The 20,651-nt window shown below is 41.5% G+C and overlaps 1 protein-coding gene across 2 annotated transcripts in view; it reads left to right on the top strand.

Annotated features, from left to right (window-relative positions):
- The window catches only part of VIPR1 (vasoactive intestinal peptide receptor 1), a 461,909-nt gene extending 443,043 nt beyond the window's left edge, over positions 1-18,866 (top strand). For both annotated transcript variants that reach the window (XM_089689032.1, XM_089689033.1), the window contains exons 12-13: positions 10,802-10,843; positions 16,125-18,866. In XM_089689032.1, the coding sequence (XP_089545158.1) occupies positions 10,802-10,843; positions 16,125-16,316 (234 nt within the window). In that variant the 3' untranslated portion in view covers positions 16,317-18,866. The remainder of the gene's footprint in view (positions 1-10,801; positions 10,844-16,124) is intronic.
- The last annotated feature ends 1,785 nt before the right edge of the window (positions 18,867-20,651 follow it).

The raw sequence follows: 20,651 nt of genomic DNA, 5'->3' as shown, positions 1-20,651 counted from the left end.
CTAGAGCAGGGGTGGCACCTAGAGCAGGGGTAGCACCTAGAGCAGGGGTGGCACCTAGAGCAGGGGTGGCACCTAGAGCAGGGGTAGCACCTAGAGCAGGGGTGGCACTTAGAGCAAGGGTGGCACCTAGAGCAGGGGTGGCACCTAGAGTAGCTGTAGGACCTAGAGCAGGGGGTGGCACCTAGAGCAGGGGTAGCACCTAGAGCAGGGGTGGCACCTAGAACAGCTGTAGCACCTAGAGCAGGGGTGGCACCTAGAGCAGCTGTAGAACCTAAAGCAGGGGGTGGCACCTAGAGCAGGGGTGGCACCTAGAACAGCTGTAGCACCTAGAGCAGGGGTGGCACCTAGAGCAGTGGGTGGCACCTAGAGCAGGGGGTGGCACCTAGAGCAGGGGTAGCACCTAGAGCAGGGGTGGCACCTAGAGCAGCTGTAGGACCTAGAGCAGGGGGTGCCACCTAGAGCAGGGGTGGCACCTAGAACAGCTGTAGCACCTAGAGCAGGGGTGGCACCTAGAACAGCTGTAGCACCTAGAGCAGGGGTGGCACCTAGAGCAGCTGTAGAACCTAGAGCAGGGGGTGGCACCTAGAGCAGGGGTGGCACCTAGAGCAGGGGGTGGCACCTAGAGCAGGGGGTGGCACCTAGAGCAGGGGGTGGCACCTAGAGCAGGGGTAGCACCTAGAGCAGGGGTGGCACCTAGAGCAGCTGTAGGACCTAGAGCAGGGGGTGGCACCTAGAGCAGGGGTGGCACCTAGAGCAGGGGTGGCACCTAGAGCAGGGGTGGAACCTAGCACAGGGGTGGCACCTAGAGCAGCAGTAGGACCTAGAGCAGGGGGTGTCACCTAGAGCAGGGCTGGCATCTGGACCAGGGGAGACACCTGATGCTTTTTGTGCTAGCACGCCTCAAAGACCGTATCTAGCCCACCTGGTGACCCCTTTAGTTGGGCATCTTTGCAGCTGAACCTCCTCGGCCATTTGATTGACAGGTCAGGAGCCAGAGCATGATTGGCCACCTGTTCTTAGCCCCACTTTCGGCCCACAGTTCTTCAAGGGGAGATCAGGGAGTTACACTGATGAAGACCTCAGAAAGAAAGAGTGGACAGAGTGGGATGAGCCAAAAGTAAATCCCATGGGAGGAGCGCAAGGAGGTGACCAATGAACCAGGGCAACAACTGTGCCCATACACACAAGGGAAAGGAGGGCCATCTGTCAGAGAGGGGGGGGATCTGGAGGGGATACAGTTAGGACTACATTACCACGCATAGACTCTAACTCTATTTATCCACATCCAATATTCAAAACTGATCACTATAATAAGTAATGTAATTAAATAAATCTATTAAAAAAAATATCTCCTCTCCTCATTAATTCCGTGGTCTAAAAAGTTAAGTCAGAACCATCAGGAGTAGGCAACCTTTGAGAGGTGGAGATCTACCTGAACAACATGAAAGAGATCAAAGATCACCGGGGTTCGAAGTTTTTATTTTCTTGTTTTTTTTGTTGTTTTTTTTAGAAATGATCTAGCAAGTAAAAATGTTCTCTGTTCATTGAAAAAAAAAAAAAGTATGAATGGGGAACACACTGTGTTATGGTTACTAGATGGAACCGAGGAGCATACTTATTTGCTATGGTGCTCAAAAATGTTCTAGAGGCCATAATGCAAGAGTTTTTCCAATTTCCGCATTTTTTTAATGAATATCATTCAATGTGCGGAGACTATAGCCCAAGAGCATTCGATTTTGGCCAAATCTCACAGAATGATTTTACATACACTTTTAGTGGGGAACACCTATGCAAATTTCTCATACAGTTGCAAGAAAATGTATGTGAACCCCTTGGGATTACGTGGAGTTTTGCATGAATTGGGCATAAAATGTGTTCTGAACGTCATCTAAGTCACAACAATAGAAGAACACAGTCTGCTGAACATAATACTACACAAACATTAGATGTTTCCATGGTTTAATTGCACATAACATGTAAACATTCACAGTGCAGGGAGGAAAAAGTATGTGAGGCCCTAGCTTAATGACTTCTCCCTGAGCTAATTGGAGCCAGGAGTGAGCCAACCTTGACTCCAATCAGTGCGATGATATTGGATGTGTTGCTGACAGCTGTCCTGCCCTTAAAAAACACACACCTGTTTTGGGTTTACTGGTTTCAAGATGCACTGTCTGATGTGAACCATGCCTCGCAGAAAAGAGCTCTCAGAAGACCTACCATCAAGAATTGTTGACTTGCATGAAGCTGGAAAGGGTTACAAAAGTATCTCCAAAAGCCTTGATGTTCATGTGTCCACGGTAAAACAGACTGTCTACAAATGGAGAAAATTTAGCACTGTTGCTACTCTCCCTAGGCGTGGTCGTCCTGTAAAAATGACTGCAAGAGCACAGCGCAGAATGCTGCATGAGGTAAAGAAGAATCCCAGAGTGTCAGCTAAAGACCTACAGAAATCTCTGGCACATGCTAACATTTTTGTTGACACATCTACAATAAGGAAAACATTAAACAAGAATGGAGTACATGGGAGGACACCACGGAGGAAGCCATTGCTGTCCAAAAAGAAGATTGCAGCACATTTGAAGTTTGCAAAAGAGCACCTGGATGTTCCACAGCACTACTGGCAAAATATACTGTGGACAGATGAAACCAAGATTGAGTTGTTTGGGAAGAACACACAACACTATGTGTGGAGAAAAAAAGGCACAACACACCAACATCAAAACCTCATCCCCACTGTAAAACATGGCGGAGGGAGCATCATGGTTTGGGGCTGCTTTGCTGCCTCAGGGGCTGGACGGATTGTTGTCATTGATGGGAAAATGAATTCCAGAGTTTATCAAGACATTTTGCAGGAAAACGTACGACCATCTCTCCGCCAACTGAAGCTCCACAGAGGATGGGTGATGCAACAGGACATTGACCCAAAGCATACAAGTAATTCAACAAAACAATGGCTGCAACAGCACAGAATACGCCTTCTGGAGTGGCCCAGTCAGAGTCCTGACCTCAACCCCATTGAAATGCTGTGGCATGACCTTAAGAGAGCGATTCACACCAGACATCCCAAGAATATTGCTACACTGAAACAGTTTTGTGAAGAGGAGTGGTCCAAAATGACTCCAGATCGTTGTGCAAGTCTGATATGTAACTACAGGAAACGTTTGGTTGAGGTTATTGCTGCCAAAGGAGGGTCAACCAGTTATTAAGTCCAAAGGTTCACATACTTTTTCCTCCCTGCACTGTGAATGTTTACATGTTATGTGCAATTAAACCATGACAACATCTAATGTTTGTGTAGTATTATGTTCAGCAGACTGTGTTCTTCTATTGTTGTGACTTAGATGACGTTCAGAGCACATTTTATGCCCAATTCATGCAAAACTCCACGTAATCCCAAGGGGTTCACATACTTTTTCTTGCAACTGTAAATATACCCTAAAGATGTAAAAAAGTAACAAATCACAGAATGAAAAGAAAGTTATCAAATTTAACCCGGCAGCTTGTTTATGGATGCATCGTAAATACTGCTAAAATGTAGCAAAACTCTAAAGAAATAAAATAAAATATTTTTTTCCTGTGGGTTGCGCACACCAGATTCAGATACCAAAACAGAGGTCCTTGAGACCACCGCACTCGATCTTGTGTTAAAACTTGCTTCTGCGGCTGATGCAGGAGCCGGGCACTCAAGAGCTGTCATTATAAATAAAATACAAGTTCCATTTACGCTTCCTTTATCTTCAAAGCTAAGCAGAATATTTATTCCTGAGCTGCTGCTTGCTCCGGGTTTTCCCTTAATTGGCAGAAGACGATCCGGTAAGCTCATAAACGTGACCCTTCAGGCTGGTATTAGCCTAATATCAGAAGACTGTGATGTGTTTGATTGACGTGCGACTGTCCTAATTGGCTGAAGGATCGGAGTGGAACCCAAAACAGACCCATTAGAAATGAAGTCATTCATTGTCTGCTGCAATACAGATCATCACTTGAGTTGCACATGCAACAAATAAACAATTTATAAGGTCTGAACAGGATTTCCATAGAGTACAGAAAGATTGGGAGTTCATGTAATGTATACAATTATTGGGCATGATGCTATACAATAGCACTGTTGAACTGGAGTATTTATTTATTCTATTTATGTATTTCAGGTACTTATATAGCGCCGTCAATTTACACAGCGCTTTACATATATATTGTACATTCACATCAGTCCCTAAACCTCAAGGACCGTACAATCTAAGGTCCCTAACTCACATACATACACCTACTAGGGCCAATATAGACAGAAACCAATTCACCTACTCACCTACCAGCATGTGTTTGGAGTACCCGGAGGAAACCCACGCAGGGTGAACACGCAAACTTCAGACAGGTGGTGTCGTGGTTGGGATTTGAACCAACGACCCAAGTACTGCCAGGTGGAAGTGCTAACCATTTAGCCCATGCCCATGAGTATTTTTCTGCTTTTACCAATAGGCAACCTTAAAGAGACCCATTGAGGGCAAAATGAAGTCCCTCTTCCCCCAAACATCTTATAATGACCTTTCCAGCAATTTCCTGCTGCTGGTTCTTTCTCCGTGGCTGCAAGATACCCGTTGTAATAGCGTATACCTAGAGATGGACGCGGTTCAACCATTTTGGCTTCAACCTCCATCTTGGCAAAGGGATTAACCATCCTGACAAATATATTTCTCCCTCATTCTTCCCCCTTCCCTCCTTAGAGAGGCCCAGCGACATTTGGCCAGTATGTGTGTGAGTTGGGAATGTCACAGGAGGGTCATAGGAGCTATAAAGCCCCCCAAGTGAGGCGGGGCCTCCATTTCCAAAGAACCTGCAAATTGTAACACCTTGTAAGAGATAAGGCAACCTTTCCCAGGAGTTGAAAGAGATTCCAACCTAATAAACCTAACTCAGCGTATGTGACAGAATCAGATCAACACTTTTCAAAATCCATTTCTACCCAATGTCTCATATCTTGGAATATGAGAGACTTGCATAAAAACCGGACCTATCGTCAGATTGGCCACGAGAAGGCGAACAGTTTGGTAGGTCACTCGCATTGTCTCAGATACATAGGAAAACAGAAAAGTAGATCTCGTGAACCGTACAGTGTATAATTTCATAATTCATATCTAATCAATCCTCAGATGTGTCTGCCTAATAATCTACCCGTGGGTGGAATGTCACTTGTGCAGCTGGAAAGTTAGGGGTCAAAATATGAGTTATGGGAGATTTTGGCTCTAGTTGAGGTATCCACCCATACCTCCACGCCCTAAGTGGGGTATTGGTCCTTGACTTCAGAGACACCCCCTGCTGGGGACTACAAAATAGGCTGTCAGGCCTAAGAGTGTAAGTTGAAGACGTCTCCCATTTTAACATCAGTACCACCTGGGGAGACCTGTGCCCTTTCGCTCTGAAACTTGGATCTGCTAACCCAGGACTTTGGCAAGAACCTTAACCCTTTCACCTCTCTCTGATATCTCTTTGCTGTGCTGTTAGTCTCTGTATATTTATATATATATCTTAGTTACATCTTTTCTGTAAATATTTTTATTGCACCCGTTTGACCTTTTAGTAATAAATCTTTCCTTCTGAAAGTGTTGAACCGTTTCTATAGCGCTTTATTGCAATTTACGAATTCCTGCCTCTAAAGAGAACTCTACTGTGTTTGTTTAACTCTCTGCATAATCGGCCTGCGGTGACCGTATTATGCAGACGATTATCTCAACCATTATAGTGTTTTAGCTGATATTGCCGAGTTTCCTCTTTCTCTGTACAAAAAAGAAGGTGGTGGCAGTGTGAAGGGTTAATTGCGTAATTAACCTGACCTAGTAACAATTGCTCAGGCTGCCGGTACATCGATTGTGGTCCAGTTAGATGGAAAATCGTTGTGCAGGGTGCAGCTGGGTGTGGCATTGTTACGCATGTGACATCACAGTTTTAGATCGGCTAGTCCTTTGGTCACGAATTTGGTGAGAAGGTCTGGGGCCTTACGCCGCGATCGTGACACCCGTTACTTCTGGGTATGGGTATCGTGTGACCTCTTCCCATAATGCTGTGCTCAGGCTTAGTGCTGATGTCACCGCTCCCTTTAAGCTCCAGCTCTAGCCACCTCTGCAGCTGCAGTGGGGATGGAAGGGGAACGCTGGTCTCAGTTGGTATCACCACGCACCTACGTGTTTTTTTTTTTTCTCCATAAGCTCCATCGCGCAGTGCGTTCACTTGAAACTAAGCAGCACATGAAAAGTGAACCACAAAAAAGTGCACAGGTTGTACACATGGTCCTCCATGAAGAGAATTAACTGCGAGCTTGATCCCCCTAGGTCACAGAGCTCCTAACGGGGACTGGGGTACTCTTGGTCCACCCATCCGAAACCAGGTGGACCCCATTTTTTAAGGGACTTGCCGAGGCAAGGGCAAGGTCCACCCAAGGCGAGTTGAGGTTCCCCTGAAGGGAAACCTTGACCATAAGGCTATGCGCCTGCCCCCTCATGACTTACAGGGCAAGTCCAAAGAACCTACACCCTACTAATCAGAAGTGAGTAAACTGCGTAGTGCTGTGCGGAAATAAATAAGTGCTAAGATGCCAAAGTACTAGACTATGGTGGGTCTTCCGCGAGGTATAAAAATTCCTCTGATCTCAGCCAAAAGGTCCAAACCAGAGGGCTGGTGGGACCTCTTCCCTTAATGCTGTTCTCAAGCTTTGTTCTGACACGATCACTTACTTTAAGGTCCAACTCTAGCCACCTTTGCGGCTGCAATAGGAGCTGCAGGGGAACGCTGGAGTTTGGCCTCACCACCACACACCTACGTGTTTTTTATTTATTTTTTTCAAAGCTCCATCATGCAGTGTGCACACTCGAAACTAAGCAGCATGCAAAAATTGAACCACAAAAAATGCACAGGTTGTACTTATGGTCCTCCTCTGAAAAGAAAGGACCCTGACCCTGAGCTTCCCAGGGCACAAGACTCCCGATGGTGACTGGGGAACTCATGATCCACCCAGTCAACACCATGTAGACCCCATTCTTACGGGGACCTGCTAAAGCAAGTACAAGGTCCACTCTAGTACTAGGAGAAAAATACACCTAGAAAACAAAATATTAGAAAAAAAATTGTTTTACAGCAAAAAATAAAAATGGGGGGGGGGGGTCACGTAGCTCTTGTAGGGGTTCCTTCAATATGAACATCTCTGTATGTCATCCTGTAGGTAGCTGTGAAGTGATTAGTTTACATTGCATTGGATCTACTGACTTGTGCTATATTGTAGAATATATATTTTTATTTTCATTTTGGATAGAGTAAGGGCTGAGTCCTGTCAGTTTTTTTTTTTTTTCCCATCTGTGTCGCATCAGACAGATTTCCCTTCACTTCTTGTCCTATAGCCAATACAGGAAGTGAAGGGAAATCCCTCCAAAGTGAGGGGTAACCCACATGGAAGAAAAATATATTTTAAAATTATTCTTCCCAAATATATTGACATATATTTGAAATACTACAATTTTGGCCATATTCAATATATTAAAAAAAATAAATAAATTATATATATATATATATACAGTCAGGTCCATAAATATTGGGACATCGACACAATTCTAACATTTTTGGCTCTATACACCACCACAATGGATTTGAAATAAAACAAACAAGATGTGCTTTAACTGCAGACTGTCAGCTTTGATTTGAGGGTATTTCCATCCAAATCAGGTGAACGGTGTAGGAATTACAACAGTTTGCATATGTGCCTCCCACTTGTTAAGGGTCCAAAAGTAATGGGACAATTGGCTTCTCAGCTGTTTCATGGCCAGGTGTGTGTTATTCCCTAATTATCCCAATTACAATGAGCAGATAAAAGGTCCAGAGTTCATTTCAAGTGTGCTATTTGCATTTGGAATCTGTTGCTGTCAACTCTCAAGATGAGATCCAAAGAGCTGTCACTATCAGTGAAGCCATCATTAGGCTGAAAAAACAAAACAAACCCATCAGAGAGATAGCAAAAACATTAGGCGTGGCCAAAACAACTGTTTGGAACATTCTTAAAAAGAAGGAACGCATCGGTGAGCTCAGCAACACCAAAAGACCCGGAAGACCACGGAAAACAACTGTGGTGGATGAGTGAAGAATTCTTTCCCTGGTGAAGAAAACACCCTTCACAGCAGTTGGCCAGATCAAGAACACTCTCCAGGAGGTAGGTGTATGTGTGTCAAAGTCACCAATCAAGAGAAGACTTCACCAGAGTGAATACAGAGGGTTCACCACAAGATGGAAACCATTGGTGAGCCTCAAAAACAGGAAGGCCAGATTAGAGTTTGCCAAACGACATGTAAAAAAGCTTTCACAGTTCTGGAACAACATCCTATGGACAGATGAGACCGACATCAACTTGTACCAGAGTGATGGGAAGAGAAGAGTATGGAGAAGGAAAGGAACTGCTCATGATCCTAAGCATACCACCTCATCAGTGAAGCATGGTGGTGGTAGTGTCATGGCGTGGGCATGTATGGCTGCCAATGGAACTGCTTCTCTTGTATTTATTGATGATGTGGCTGCTGACAAAAGCAGCCGGATGAATTGTGAAGTGTTTCGGGAATATTATCGGCTCATATTCAGCCAAATGCTTCACAACTCATTGGACGCTTCACAGTGCAGATGGACAATGACCCAAAGCAGACTGCAAAAGCAACCAAAGAGTTTTTTAAGGGAAAGAAGTGGAATGTTATGCACTGGCCAAGTCAATCACCTGACCTGAATCCGATTGAGCAAGCATTTCACTTGCTGAAGACAAAACTGAAGGGAAAATGCCCCAAGAACAAGCAGGAACTGAAGACAGTTGCAGTAGAGGCCTGGCAGAGCATCACCAGGGATGAACCCAGCGTCTGGTGATGTCTATGAATTCCAGACTTCCGGCTGTAATTGACTGCAAAGGATTTGCAACCAAGTATTAAAAAGTGAAAGTTTGATTTATGATTATTATTCTGTCCCATTACTTTTGGTCCCTTAACAAGTGGGAGGCACATATGCAAACTGTTGTAATTCCTACACCGTTCACCTGATTTGGATGTAAATACCCTCAAATTAAAGCTGACAGTCTGCAGTTAAAGCACATCTTGTTTGTTTAATTTCAAATCCATTGTGGTGGTGTATAGAGCCAACAACGTTAGAATTATGTCGATGTCCCAGTATTTATGGACCTGACTGTATATATATATATATATATATATATATATATATATATATATATATGTGTGTGTGTATATATGTATTTATATATATATATATATATATATATATATATATATATATATATACATTATTAGGAGGGTTAGGAGGGCCCTGCTCCTTGGAGCTTACAATCTAAGAGGGAGGGGCTAGTGGTACAAAAGGTAGTAACTGTATGTGTGTGTGTGTGTGTATATATATATATATATATATACACACACTCCCTCCACTGGCTCCCGATTGCCCAACGCATCAAATTTAAACTCCTAACCCTGACCTACAAAGCCGTTCACAACACTGCCCCTGACTACCTCACCAACCTGATCCCCAAGTACCGCCCTACCCGTACCCTTTGCTCCTCACAGGACCTCCTTCTATCCTGCTCCCTGGTCTCCTCCTCCCATGCACGACTGCAGGACTTCTCCAGGTCCTCCCCTATCCTCTGGAACTCACTGCCCCAATCCATCAGACTGTCGCCTTCCCTCTTCACATTCAGGCGCTCCCTCAAAACCCATCTCTTCAGAGAAGCTTACCCCACCCTCACCTAACGGCCATTCTCCCTCTTTCCTCCCACCCCTCATTCCCCTCAGCCACTTCCTACTGTACCTTTACCCCCTCCCACCTAGATTGTAAGCTCGAAAGAGTATTGCCCTCTTACCCCTCGTACGTTGTTTGTTGTTGTTGTACTGTGCCGTGTATTGTCCCCCCCTCTATTGTACAGCGCTGAGCAAACCCTTTGGCGCTATATAAACTCGTAGTAATAATAATAATAATAATAATATATACTGTATGTGTGTGTTCATATACTGTATGTTGAAATACGTTTTTTATATATTACAAAATATATTAAAAATATTTTTAAAAATATATATTTCTTAACATATATAACATATAAAAAAGTAATTTTAATATATATTTTTACATATATTTGTAAATGCATTTCAGAAAATGTAGATTAAATGTATTTTTAAAGACATACTACAGTACATTTGAACATTTTTTTTTTATTTTTTCATATATTTTGTAATAAAAATGCATTTCAACATACAGTGTGTATATATATATATATATATATATATATATATATATATTTGTTGAAATATATTTTGAAATATATTGAATATGGCCAAAATTGTAGTGTTTCAAATATTTGTCAATATATTTGTGAAGAATATTTTTAAAATATGTTTAAAATATATTTTTCTTCCATGTGGGAACCCTAGTTGTCACCAGAACTTTCAGTGATAACAATAAACAAGACAAACATAGAGGCTGGATCTTCCTCATGGGGGGCACAAACAGTACTAAAAATCCCTCTCCACTCTTTCCAAAACTAAAAAAAAAAAAGTTTGCCTTTAGTTCTACTTTAATGTTCTTTAAGTGCCCTTTTGTTTGTTCTCTCTCACATCCACCTGATTGGAGATAAAATTCTCTTGTAATTATTGTTGCTTTTCCAAATATTATACTGCAGTTAGGAAAAGAAAACAAACATAATATATCATAAAAAGTGATTTTTATATCTTTGCTCCTTGACAAAGTGCTGTGTTAATCCTCCTCATGTTCATCATGCTTTTCTTTTCAGGGCTTTGTGGTGGCGGTTCTGTATTGTTTCCTAAATGGAGAGGTAAGAGAAAGTCCATTTATTAAACAGAAAAATAAATAAATAATAATGTGTGTCTGAACTATAAAATGATGTAATTTATTGCAGCATACCAGTCTTTAGATGTGGTGTCGTCTTGTTTTTTTTCCTATTATCACTTGGTGATCCTGCCAGTAACATTCTTCCTGTCCTAGGGTGAGAACGCTTACTGTTCTGTACCTGTGGAGGAGCAGTGTTGGGCAGGAGGTGTATAAATGTGAAATGTATATGAAAAACACATCACAAGCTTGTAGACATGCATGCTGCTTGAGTGGTGCAGACATTAGCTGTGCAATCTGCTGATCAGTTGTTTGATTACAAATCAAGTGACTGATAAACTGATTGCACAGCATTAAGCCTCGTACACACAATGAGAATACCGGGCAAATGATCGTCCAGTTGTTTGCATGCTAGTCTCATTTTGAAAATGAAGAAGGTACTTAGGTTACGAAAATTCTCGTACGACAGAATGCAACTTCTGAAGTGATGTAATGCGTTGTAATGTATTCTTTCATTTCCGAGCATGCGTTGTCTTGGTCACACAATTAATTTCAGATGAATACTGTACTGATTACAAGAAAATCATTTGTTCTGGTATCGTACGAGAAAATTTTTCGTGCATGTCCCTAAAATTTTGTATGAACTGTCGTGATCGGCTCTTGAAAGCTGTGTTCTAATGATCAAATTATCGGGAGATCGCTCTGAAAGTGGTATGTTTCGTCCGATATTCTCATCGTGTGTACGAGGCTTAAGTCTGCAGCACCCAAGGAAGAGCATGCACATTTAAAGGGATGCTGAAGATGTGTTCTTCATATAAGAATCTTAAAGGCAGGGTGCTGTGACAGTAGAGCAAAGATCAGAGTGATGACATCACTAGTTCTCAAGAAGTGTCAACAGGTATTTCTTGATTACAAAACAAGCAACTGATCAGACTGCACAGCTAAAGTCTGCAGCACCCGTGGAAGAGCATGCACATCTAAAGGGATGCTGAGGATGTGTTCTTTCATATAAAACTCCAAAGGCAGGGTGCTGTGACATTAGAGCAAACACCAGAAGACAGACCATGTGATGACGTCACTGGGTCTCAAGAAGTGTCAACAGGTATTTCTTGATTACAAAACAAGCAACCAGGGGCGGACTGACAACTCATGGGGCCCCCGGGCAATAGGGGATCATGGGACCCCTGTGTCCTTGCCCAAACGCAAAAAAGCCTATGAAAAAGGTACCAGGGGCATCTCATGGGGCCCCCTACTGACCCCGGGCCGTGCCCGAGTTTCCAAATGGTCAGTCCACCCCTTCAAGCAACTGATCAGACTGCACAGCTAAAGTCTGCAGCACCCATGGAAGAGCATGCACATCTAAAGGGATGCTGGGGATGTGTTCTTTCATATAAAACTCCTAAAGGCAGGGTGCTGTGACAGTAGAGCAAAGACCAGAAGACAGACCACGTGATGACGTCACTGGGTCTCAAGAAATGTCAACAGGTATTTCTTGGATACAAAACAAGCAACTGATCAGACTGCACAGCTAAAGTCTGCAGCACCCATGGAAGAGCATGCACATCTAAAGGGATGCTGGGGATGTGTTCTTTCATATAAAACTCCTAAAGGCAGGGTGCTGTGACATTAGAGCAAAGACCAGAAGACAGACCACATGATGACGTCACTGGGTTTCAAGAAGTGTCAACAGGTGTTTCTTGAAAGCAAAATGATTTTTTTTTTCATTTTAACTGCATGTTAAGCAGAAAGGGGGGGGGGGTAGGTTGGCAAGGATTGGTTCTATATGCATACATTAGATATTTATTTTTTTAGTTAGGTATACTTCTCTGCGGAATCCTTTCTGTAAACTCGTTCCCAGATCAATTAAAAATGGGGTTCTACTGTTGGTTTTTTTTTTTGTGGGGGAGGGGCAAGTTTATGTTTCACTATCTGGAGTCTACACTCACCGGCCACTTTATTAGGTAAACCTTGCTACCCATCTGCTGCTGTAGCCCATCTGCTTCAAGGTTCAACGTGCATTCAGAGATGGTATTCTGCACACCTTGGTTGTAACGAGTGGTTATTTGAGTTACTGTTGCCTTTCTATCATCTGGAACCAGTCTGCCCATCCTCCTCTGACATCAACAAGGCATTTTCCTCCACGCAACTACCACTCACTGGATACTTTCTCTTTTTCGGACCATTCTCTGTAAACCGTAGAGATGGTTGTGCATGAAAATCCCAGCAGATCAGCAGTTTTGGAAATACTCAGACCAGCCCGTCTGGCACCAACAACCATCCCACATTTAAATCCCCTTTCTTCTCCATTCTGATTCTCAGTTTGAACTTCAGCAAGTCGTCTTCATTTCACTTCTAGATGTTTAAATGCCTTGAGTTGCTGCCATGTGATTGGCTGATTAGCAGTTTCTGCTACCAAACAATTGAACAGGTGGACCCAGGGGCGGACTGACCATTTGGAAACTCGGGCACTGCCCGAGGGCCCGGGGTCAGTAGGGGGCCCCATGAGATGCCCCTGGTACCTTTTTCAAAGGCTTTTTTGAGTTTGGGCGAGGAGACAGGGGCCCCATGATCCCCTATTGCCCGGGGCCCCATGAGTTGTCAGTCCGCCCCTGGGTGGACCTAATAAAGTGGCCGGTGAGTGTATACCTCCTTTTAACCCCTTCCAGTCCGGACACTTTCCCCCCTTCCCCCCCAGGCCAATTTTCAGCTTTCAGCGCTATCACACTTTGAATGACAAGTGCGCGGTCATGCAACACTGTACCCAAATGAATTTTTTTGCATTTTTGTGAGACAGATAAAACTTTATTTTGGTGGTATTTATTCACTGCTGGGATTTTTATTTTTTTTGCTATGTAAATGAAAAAGTCCAAAAATTTAGAAAAAAGTGTTTTTCTTATAAAGTTTTGCAAATAAATAATATTTCATCATAAATCTTGACCAAAACTTATTCCGTTATCTTTTTAGTAAAAAAAAAAATAACCCAAATTAGTTTATAACCAAAAATTATAATTTTTAAACATTTTTTTTTACATTTTTATTTTATTTTTTGATATTTATGTTTTTGTTTTTTTTTTACATACTGTCACCCTAGCACCCTACTACTTGTGGGGGGTGATGAAGATTTATTTTTTTTTTTTTTTACATTGATTGCTTTTACACCCATAAAGGCTGTAAAAGCAATCATTTCTCCCTCTCTCTGGCTGCATTCTTGCAGCCATTGAGAACTACTGTGAGCTGTGATTGGTCACAGCTTGTCACATGATACAAGGCTGTCGTGAATAGCCCTGTACCATGTGACCTCTGTGATCATTCACAGATTTCACAAGTAGTAAGCAATGATGTCAGAAGTGACATCTTGTTTACTACTCTTCATGTGATCACTGATTGGCCAATCAGTGATCACATGATTGGGACCTCGCACAGAGGTCCCGTCCGACGATCAGTGTTCCACTGTGACGGAGGACACAGCAGGCACTGGATCGCGGTTCTGCACTCTCCCAGGGAGCGCGCACAAGCAGGGGGCGGGAAGGTCGTTTATAAACAGCAACCCGACCCTGCACTGCCACCGTCCGGCCGTTTATATACAACAACTGGACAGGAGGAGGTTAAAAAACGCTTCTAAACGCGAACGCGCATAAACGCGTTATGCAAACGCAGCTAAACAGACGTTTTTTAACCACTTGCCTACCGGGCACTTATACCCCCTTCTTTACCAGGCCAATTTTCAGCTTTCAGCGCTGTCGCACTTTGAATGACGATTGCGCGGTCATGCAACATTGTACCCATATGAAATTTTTATCATTTTTTTCTCACAAATAGAGCTTTCTTTTGGTGGTAATCAATCGCCACTGGGCACTTTACTTCTTGCGCTATAAACAAAAAAAGTGCAAAAAATTAAAAAAAAAAAAAAGTTTCTTTGTTTCTATTATAAAATTTTTCAAACAGGTAATTTTTCTCCTTCACTGATGTGTGTTGATGAGGCAGCACTGATAGGCAGCACTGATAGGCAGCACTGATAGGCAGCACTGATGGGCACTGATAGGCAGCACTGATAGGCAGCACTAATAAGGTGGCACGGATAGGCGGCACTGATAGGCACCACTAATGAGGTGTCACGGATAGGCAGCACTGATAGGTGGCACTGACTGGCATCACTGCTGGGCACTGACTGGCGGCACTGCTGGGAATTGACTGGCGCCACTGCTGGGCACTGACTGGCACAACCACTGGGCACTGACTGGCAGCACTGCTGGGCTGCACTGATGGGCACTGGTGGGTGGCACTGGTGGGCACAGGTAGGTGGCACTTCTGGGCACAGGTGTGTGGCACTGCTGGGTGGCACAGGAGGGTGCACTGCTGGGCACAGGTGGGCAGAACTGGTGGGTGGCACTGCTGGGCACCGATCATCAGGGCACTGATCATCAGTGCCCTGATGATCGGTGCCGATCCCCGCTCTGACAACTGTCGGTTCTCGGCAGTACTTTCCTCACGATCTGACAGCGTGAGGAAAGTGCAGCCGAGAACCGGCAATTGCATTTCACGGTGATCAGCGTGTCATTGGACACGGCTGATCACGTGGTAAAAGGCCGCTGTGATTGGCCTTTTACCACATCACGTGATCAGCTGTGTCCGAGGGACACAGCGATCATGGAGATCGCCGGGTGCGCGCCCCTGTGGGCGCGCAGGAGAGCGTGTTCTGGGAGGACGTCATATGACGCCCTCCCAGAACTGGCCATCCGCAGTGTAGCCGTCATTCGGCTATCTGCAGTTGGCAAGTAGTTAGAGTGACACGATTCGATTTGGAGGTTGGAAAGACACTATATTACAGAGACAATATTAGACATTTATCTTGTGGGACATTTATTTTATTAATTTTATTTTTATTTTTATTATTTTCTAATTTCTCTATGTATTAGTTTATGTTAAGATTGGGATAGATTTATTTTGTCACAAAGAAGAGTCTAGTTATAATTACGCTCACTTTCAAGGGTGAAAGTTTTTACTTTTCTTTTAGGGTGTAGGAGCTATTGTTATAGTTGGGAGTGTGCAGAGATATTGGTAATTGATAGTTGCTGCCATGTGATTGGCTGATTAGCAATTTCTGTTACCAAACCATTGAACGATGTGGCCCTAATAAAGTGGCCGGTGAGTGTATACCTCCTTTTAATCCAAGAAAAGTGCCGAAACGTCGAAAAGTCTTATGCAACAACACCGTTGGCTGATAATAACTAGTTTTTTTACCTTTTTTGTCTTTTTTCATATCATAGGTTCAAGCTGAATTAAAAAGGAAATGGAGACGGTGGAACCTGGAGAGGTTCATGGGAAAAGATATGAAGTATCACCACCCATCGCAAGGCAGCAACGGAACCAACTTCAGCACCCAAATTTCCATGTTGACCAAATGCAGTCCAAAGACGAGGAGATGTTCCAGTTTCCAAGCGGAGTTTTCCTTGGTCTGAAGCTTGAAAAGTCGACCTGGAACCTTCGGACGAGACATTGCGCCCAAAGGGTGTTCTCTCCACCAAGGAGCCAAGTTGGAAATGTTGAGCGCTCGGGGTTTCAGAATTGCACTTTATGGGGTTGCGTGACCTGCATCTTAAGCCCTTTTGAGTCCTTGCGGCAAAGGGAACCTTCTTTTTCCCCCAAAATAATTCACTAGAAGACTTCGGAATCGCCTTCATACTGGAATGTCTTAGAACACTTTTTTTTTAGCAAGTCTATGAAAACAAGAAAGCTCTTAAGGAAAAAAAATATATATTTATTAAATATTCAAAACTGAGTACAGGATAAGAAGAGACGTTTCCACAAAGGAACGCGCATGGGTGTCGGAAATGAGCGCTGCGCCATTCAACATAAGCTACAAAGGCAGAGTTCATGGTCTATGTACACATCGTGCTGTTTTTAGTCATTTCAGAACCAGACGTGATGCTGGGTTTCAGGGTGCTTTTTGTGTTAAAAAAAAAAAAAATTAAAAAAAGAAAGAAAAAAACTTTTATAGAGTGGTAAGAAAATCAAAATATTCAAAAAGAAAGAAAAAAACTTTTATAGAGTGGTAAGAAAATCAAAATATTCAAAAAGAAAGGAAAAAAACCTTTAGAGAGTGGTAAGAAAATCAAAATATTCAAAAAGAAAGGAAAAAAACCTTTATAGAGTGGTAAGAAAATCAAAATATTAAAATGGAAAGAAAAAAACCTTTATAGAGCGGTAAGAAAATCAAAATATTCCAAAAGAAAGGAAAAAAAACCTTTATAGAGTGGTAAGAAAATCTAAATATTCAAAAAGAAAGGGAAAAACCTTTATAGAGCGGTAAGAAAATCAAAATATTCAAAAAGAAAGGAAAAAACCTTTATAGAGTGGTAAGGAAATCAAAATATTAAAATGGAAAGGATAAAACCTTTATAGAGTGGTAATAAAATCAAAATATTCAAAAGGAAAGGAAAAAACCTTTATAGAGCTGTAAGAAAATCAAAATATTCAAAAAGAAAGGAAAAAAAACCTTTATAGAGCGGTAAGAAAAGCAAAATATTAAAAAAGAAAGGGAAAAACCTTTATAGAGCGGTAAGAAAAGCAAAATATTCAAAAAGAAAGGAAAAAAAACCTTTATAGAGCGGTAAGAAAAGCAAAATATTCAAAAAGAAAGGAAAAAAAACCTTTATAGAGTGGTAAGAAAAGCAAAATATTCAAAAAGAAAGGAAAAAACCTTTATAGAGTGGTAAGAAAATCAAAATATTCAAAAAGAAAGGAAAAAACCTTTATAGAGCGGTAATAAAATCAAAATATTAAAAAGGAAAGGAAAAAACCTTTATAGAGCGGTAAGAAAATCAAAATATTCAAAAAGAAAGGAAAAAACCTTTATAGAGTGGTAAGAAAATCAAAATATTCAAAAGGAAAGGAAAAAACCTTTATAGAGCGGTAAGAAAATCAAAATATTCCAAAAGAAAGGAAAAAACCTTTATAGAGCGGTAAGAAAATCAAAATATTCCAAAAGAAAGGAAAAAACCTTTATAGAGCGGTAAGAAAATCAAATATTAAAAAAGAAAGGAAAAAACCTTTATAGACTGGTAATAAAATCAAAATATTCCAAAAGAAAGGAAAAAACCTTTATAGAGCGGTAAGAAAATCAAAATATTCCAAAAGAAAGGAAAAAAAACCTTTATAGAGTGGTAAGAAAATAAAAATATTAAAAAGGAAAGGAAAAAACCTTTATAGAGCGGTAATAAAATCAAATATTAAAGAAAGGAAAAAACCTTTATAGAGTGGTAAGGAAAGCAAAATATTAAAAAAGAAAGGAAAAAACCTTTATAGAGCGGTAAGAAAATCTAAATATTCCAAAAGAAAGGAAAAAACCTTTATAGAGCGGTAATAAAATCAAAATATTAAAAGGAAAGGAAAAAACCTTTATAGAGCGGTAATAAAATCAAAATATTCCAAAAGAAAGGAAAAAACCTTTATAGAGCGGTAATAAAATCAAAATATTAAAAAAGAAAGGGAAAAACCTTTATAGAGCGGTAAGAAAATCAAAATATTCAAAAAGAAAGGAAAAAAACTTTATAAAGCGGTAAGAAAATCAAAATATCATGTCTTCAATTGAAATAATACACAAAAAAGGTCAAAACAAATATAATTTTCCCTTTTTTAAAGTCTTAATTTTCCAACTTTTCTTCACTCATATAAAATATTATTATTACATTCAATTCTGTCAGTAAGACCTATTTTTTTTTTTTAAGCTATAATTTAATTTAATTTTTATTGAAGTGCTCGTGTGCCAAGATTTAAAAATGAAGAGGTATAAAAGTATTTTACAGTGGCAAAAAAAAAAAAAAGGTAAAAAAAAAAAATATTTTGAGATAAAAAAAAAAAGAATAAGCTTTTCGTTTTAAAATTGTGACCTACCTAATTTGATTTAACAAATGTTCAAACAGCTCGGAAATAGATTGATGTTGGAAGTTATTTTATGAGTGTTGTGTAGTAAAAGTTTGTTAAAAACAGTAAAGTGGAATGGAAGGGAAGGAATCCGAGTGGGTTAATTTGGAAACAGACAGACGTCGCATGAGTGCTAAGTCTGAGGAATAAGGTGGTTGTTCAAGGTAAAGCATCAATTTCTGGGCAATGCATCGTGTGCAGGAGCATTGTCGTGGGGTAATCTCCCCCAACTGAAAAACAGAGAGAAATAAAAGCAGACGGGGATTCTGACCCTTCCCCACAATATGTAACACTAAAAAAGAAAAATGTTGGCTAACATTTCTCTTAGGTTGGGTGTATGGAGAAAATTACACAAATATTCAGTTATGCAATACGAAGAAATGAATGTCCGTGTGCCATAAATATCATCATGTACTAGTAGAGAGGCATTTCTTCAGTGTAGTTTGTAGGTTCCAATTTAATATCCAAGAATGGACTGTAAAAAAAAAAAATGTTTGCCTACCTATACACTAGCGACTGTTGTCACCTTCAAAGTAGCCCCCTTGTGAAGTGACTTCAGTCACTTTTCTAGACAACTGTGCCACTGCCAGAAACATTCCTGGTATTCATTTTCCGCAACGCTGCGCTGTATCTTTGTCACGGCTTGCTGGATGTCCAGAATGTCATCAATTCTGTGTCATTTTAAGGCATTGTTTTAAATTTTGGAAACAGACAGAAGACGCATGAGTGCCAAGTCTGGGCAATGCATTGTGTGCAGGAGCATTGTCATGGCGGAGAGTCCACTAGCAAGGCCAGAGTTTGTCTTTTCCCCTGAACAGATTCCTGTAACCTTTTCATTTTCCACATGTATATTTGTCTTTGGCATTTTTTGGTTGCCCATTTCTTGCATCATCATGTGCAGGAGCATTGTCATGGTGGAGAATCCACTTGCAAGGCCAGAGTTTCAGTCTTTTTCCCCTGAACAGATTCCCGTAACCTTTTCATTTTCCACATGTATATTTGTCTTTTGCATTTTTTGGTTGCCCATTTCTTGCATCATCGTGCTGCTGCCACAAACATTCCTGTTATTCATTTTCCGCAACGCTGCGCTGTATCTTTGTTACGGCTTGCTGGATGTCCAGAATGTCATCAAATCTGTGTCATTTTAAGGCATTTTTTAAAATTTTGGAAACAGACAGAAGTCGCATGAGTGCCAAGTCTAGGGAATAAGGCAGTTGTTCAAGCTAAAGAATGAATTTCTGGGCAACGCATTGTGTGCAGGAGCATTGTCATGGTGGAGAGTCCACTTGCAAGGCCAGAGTTTCAGTCTTTTTCCCCTGAACAGATTCCCGTAACCTTTTCATTTTCCACATGTATATTTGTCTTTTGCATTTTTTGGTTGCCCATTTCTTGCATCATCGTGCTGCTGCCACAAACATTCCTGTTATTCATTTTCCGCAACGCTGTGCTGTATCTTTGTCACGGCTTGCTGGATGTCCAGAATGTCATCAAATCTGTGTCATTTTAAGGCATTTTTTAAAATTTTGAAAACAGACAGAAGTCGCATGAGTGCCAAGTCTAGGGAATAAGGCGGTTGTTCAAGTTAAAGAATGAATTTCTGGGCAACGCATCATGTGCAGGAGCATTGTCATGGTGGAGAGTCCACTTGCAAGGCCAGAGTTTCAGTCTTTTCCCCTGAACAGATTCCCGTAACCTTTTCATTTTCCACATGTATATTTGTCTTTTGCATTTTTGGTTGCCCATTTCTTGCATCATCGTGCCGCTGCCACAAACATTCCTGTTATTCATTTTCCGCAACGCTGCGCTGTATCTTTGTTACGGCTTGCTGGATGTCCAGAATGTCATCAAATCTGTGTCATTTTAAGGCATTT

Source organism: Staurois parvus, unplaced genomic scaffold, assembly GCF_062004578.1.
Source record: "Staurois parvus isolate SC_StPar_1 unplaced genomic scaffold, SC_StPar_1.0 ptg000467l, whole genome shotgun sequence".
NCBI lineage: Eukaryota > Metazoa > Chordata > Amphibia > Anura > Ranidae > Staurois > Staurois parvus.
Note: the sequence above shows the minus strand (reverse complement) of the source record. Positions and strands in the feature narration are given on the sequence as shown.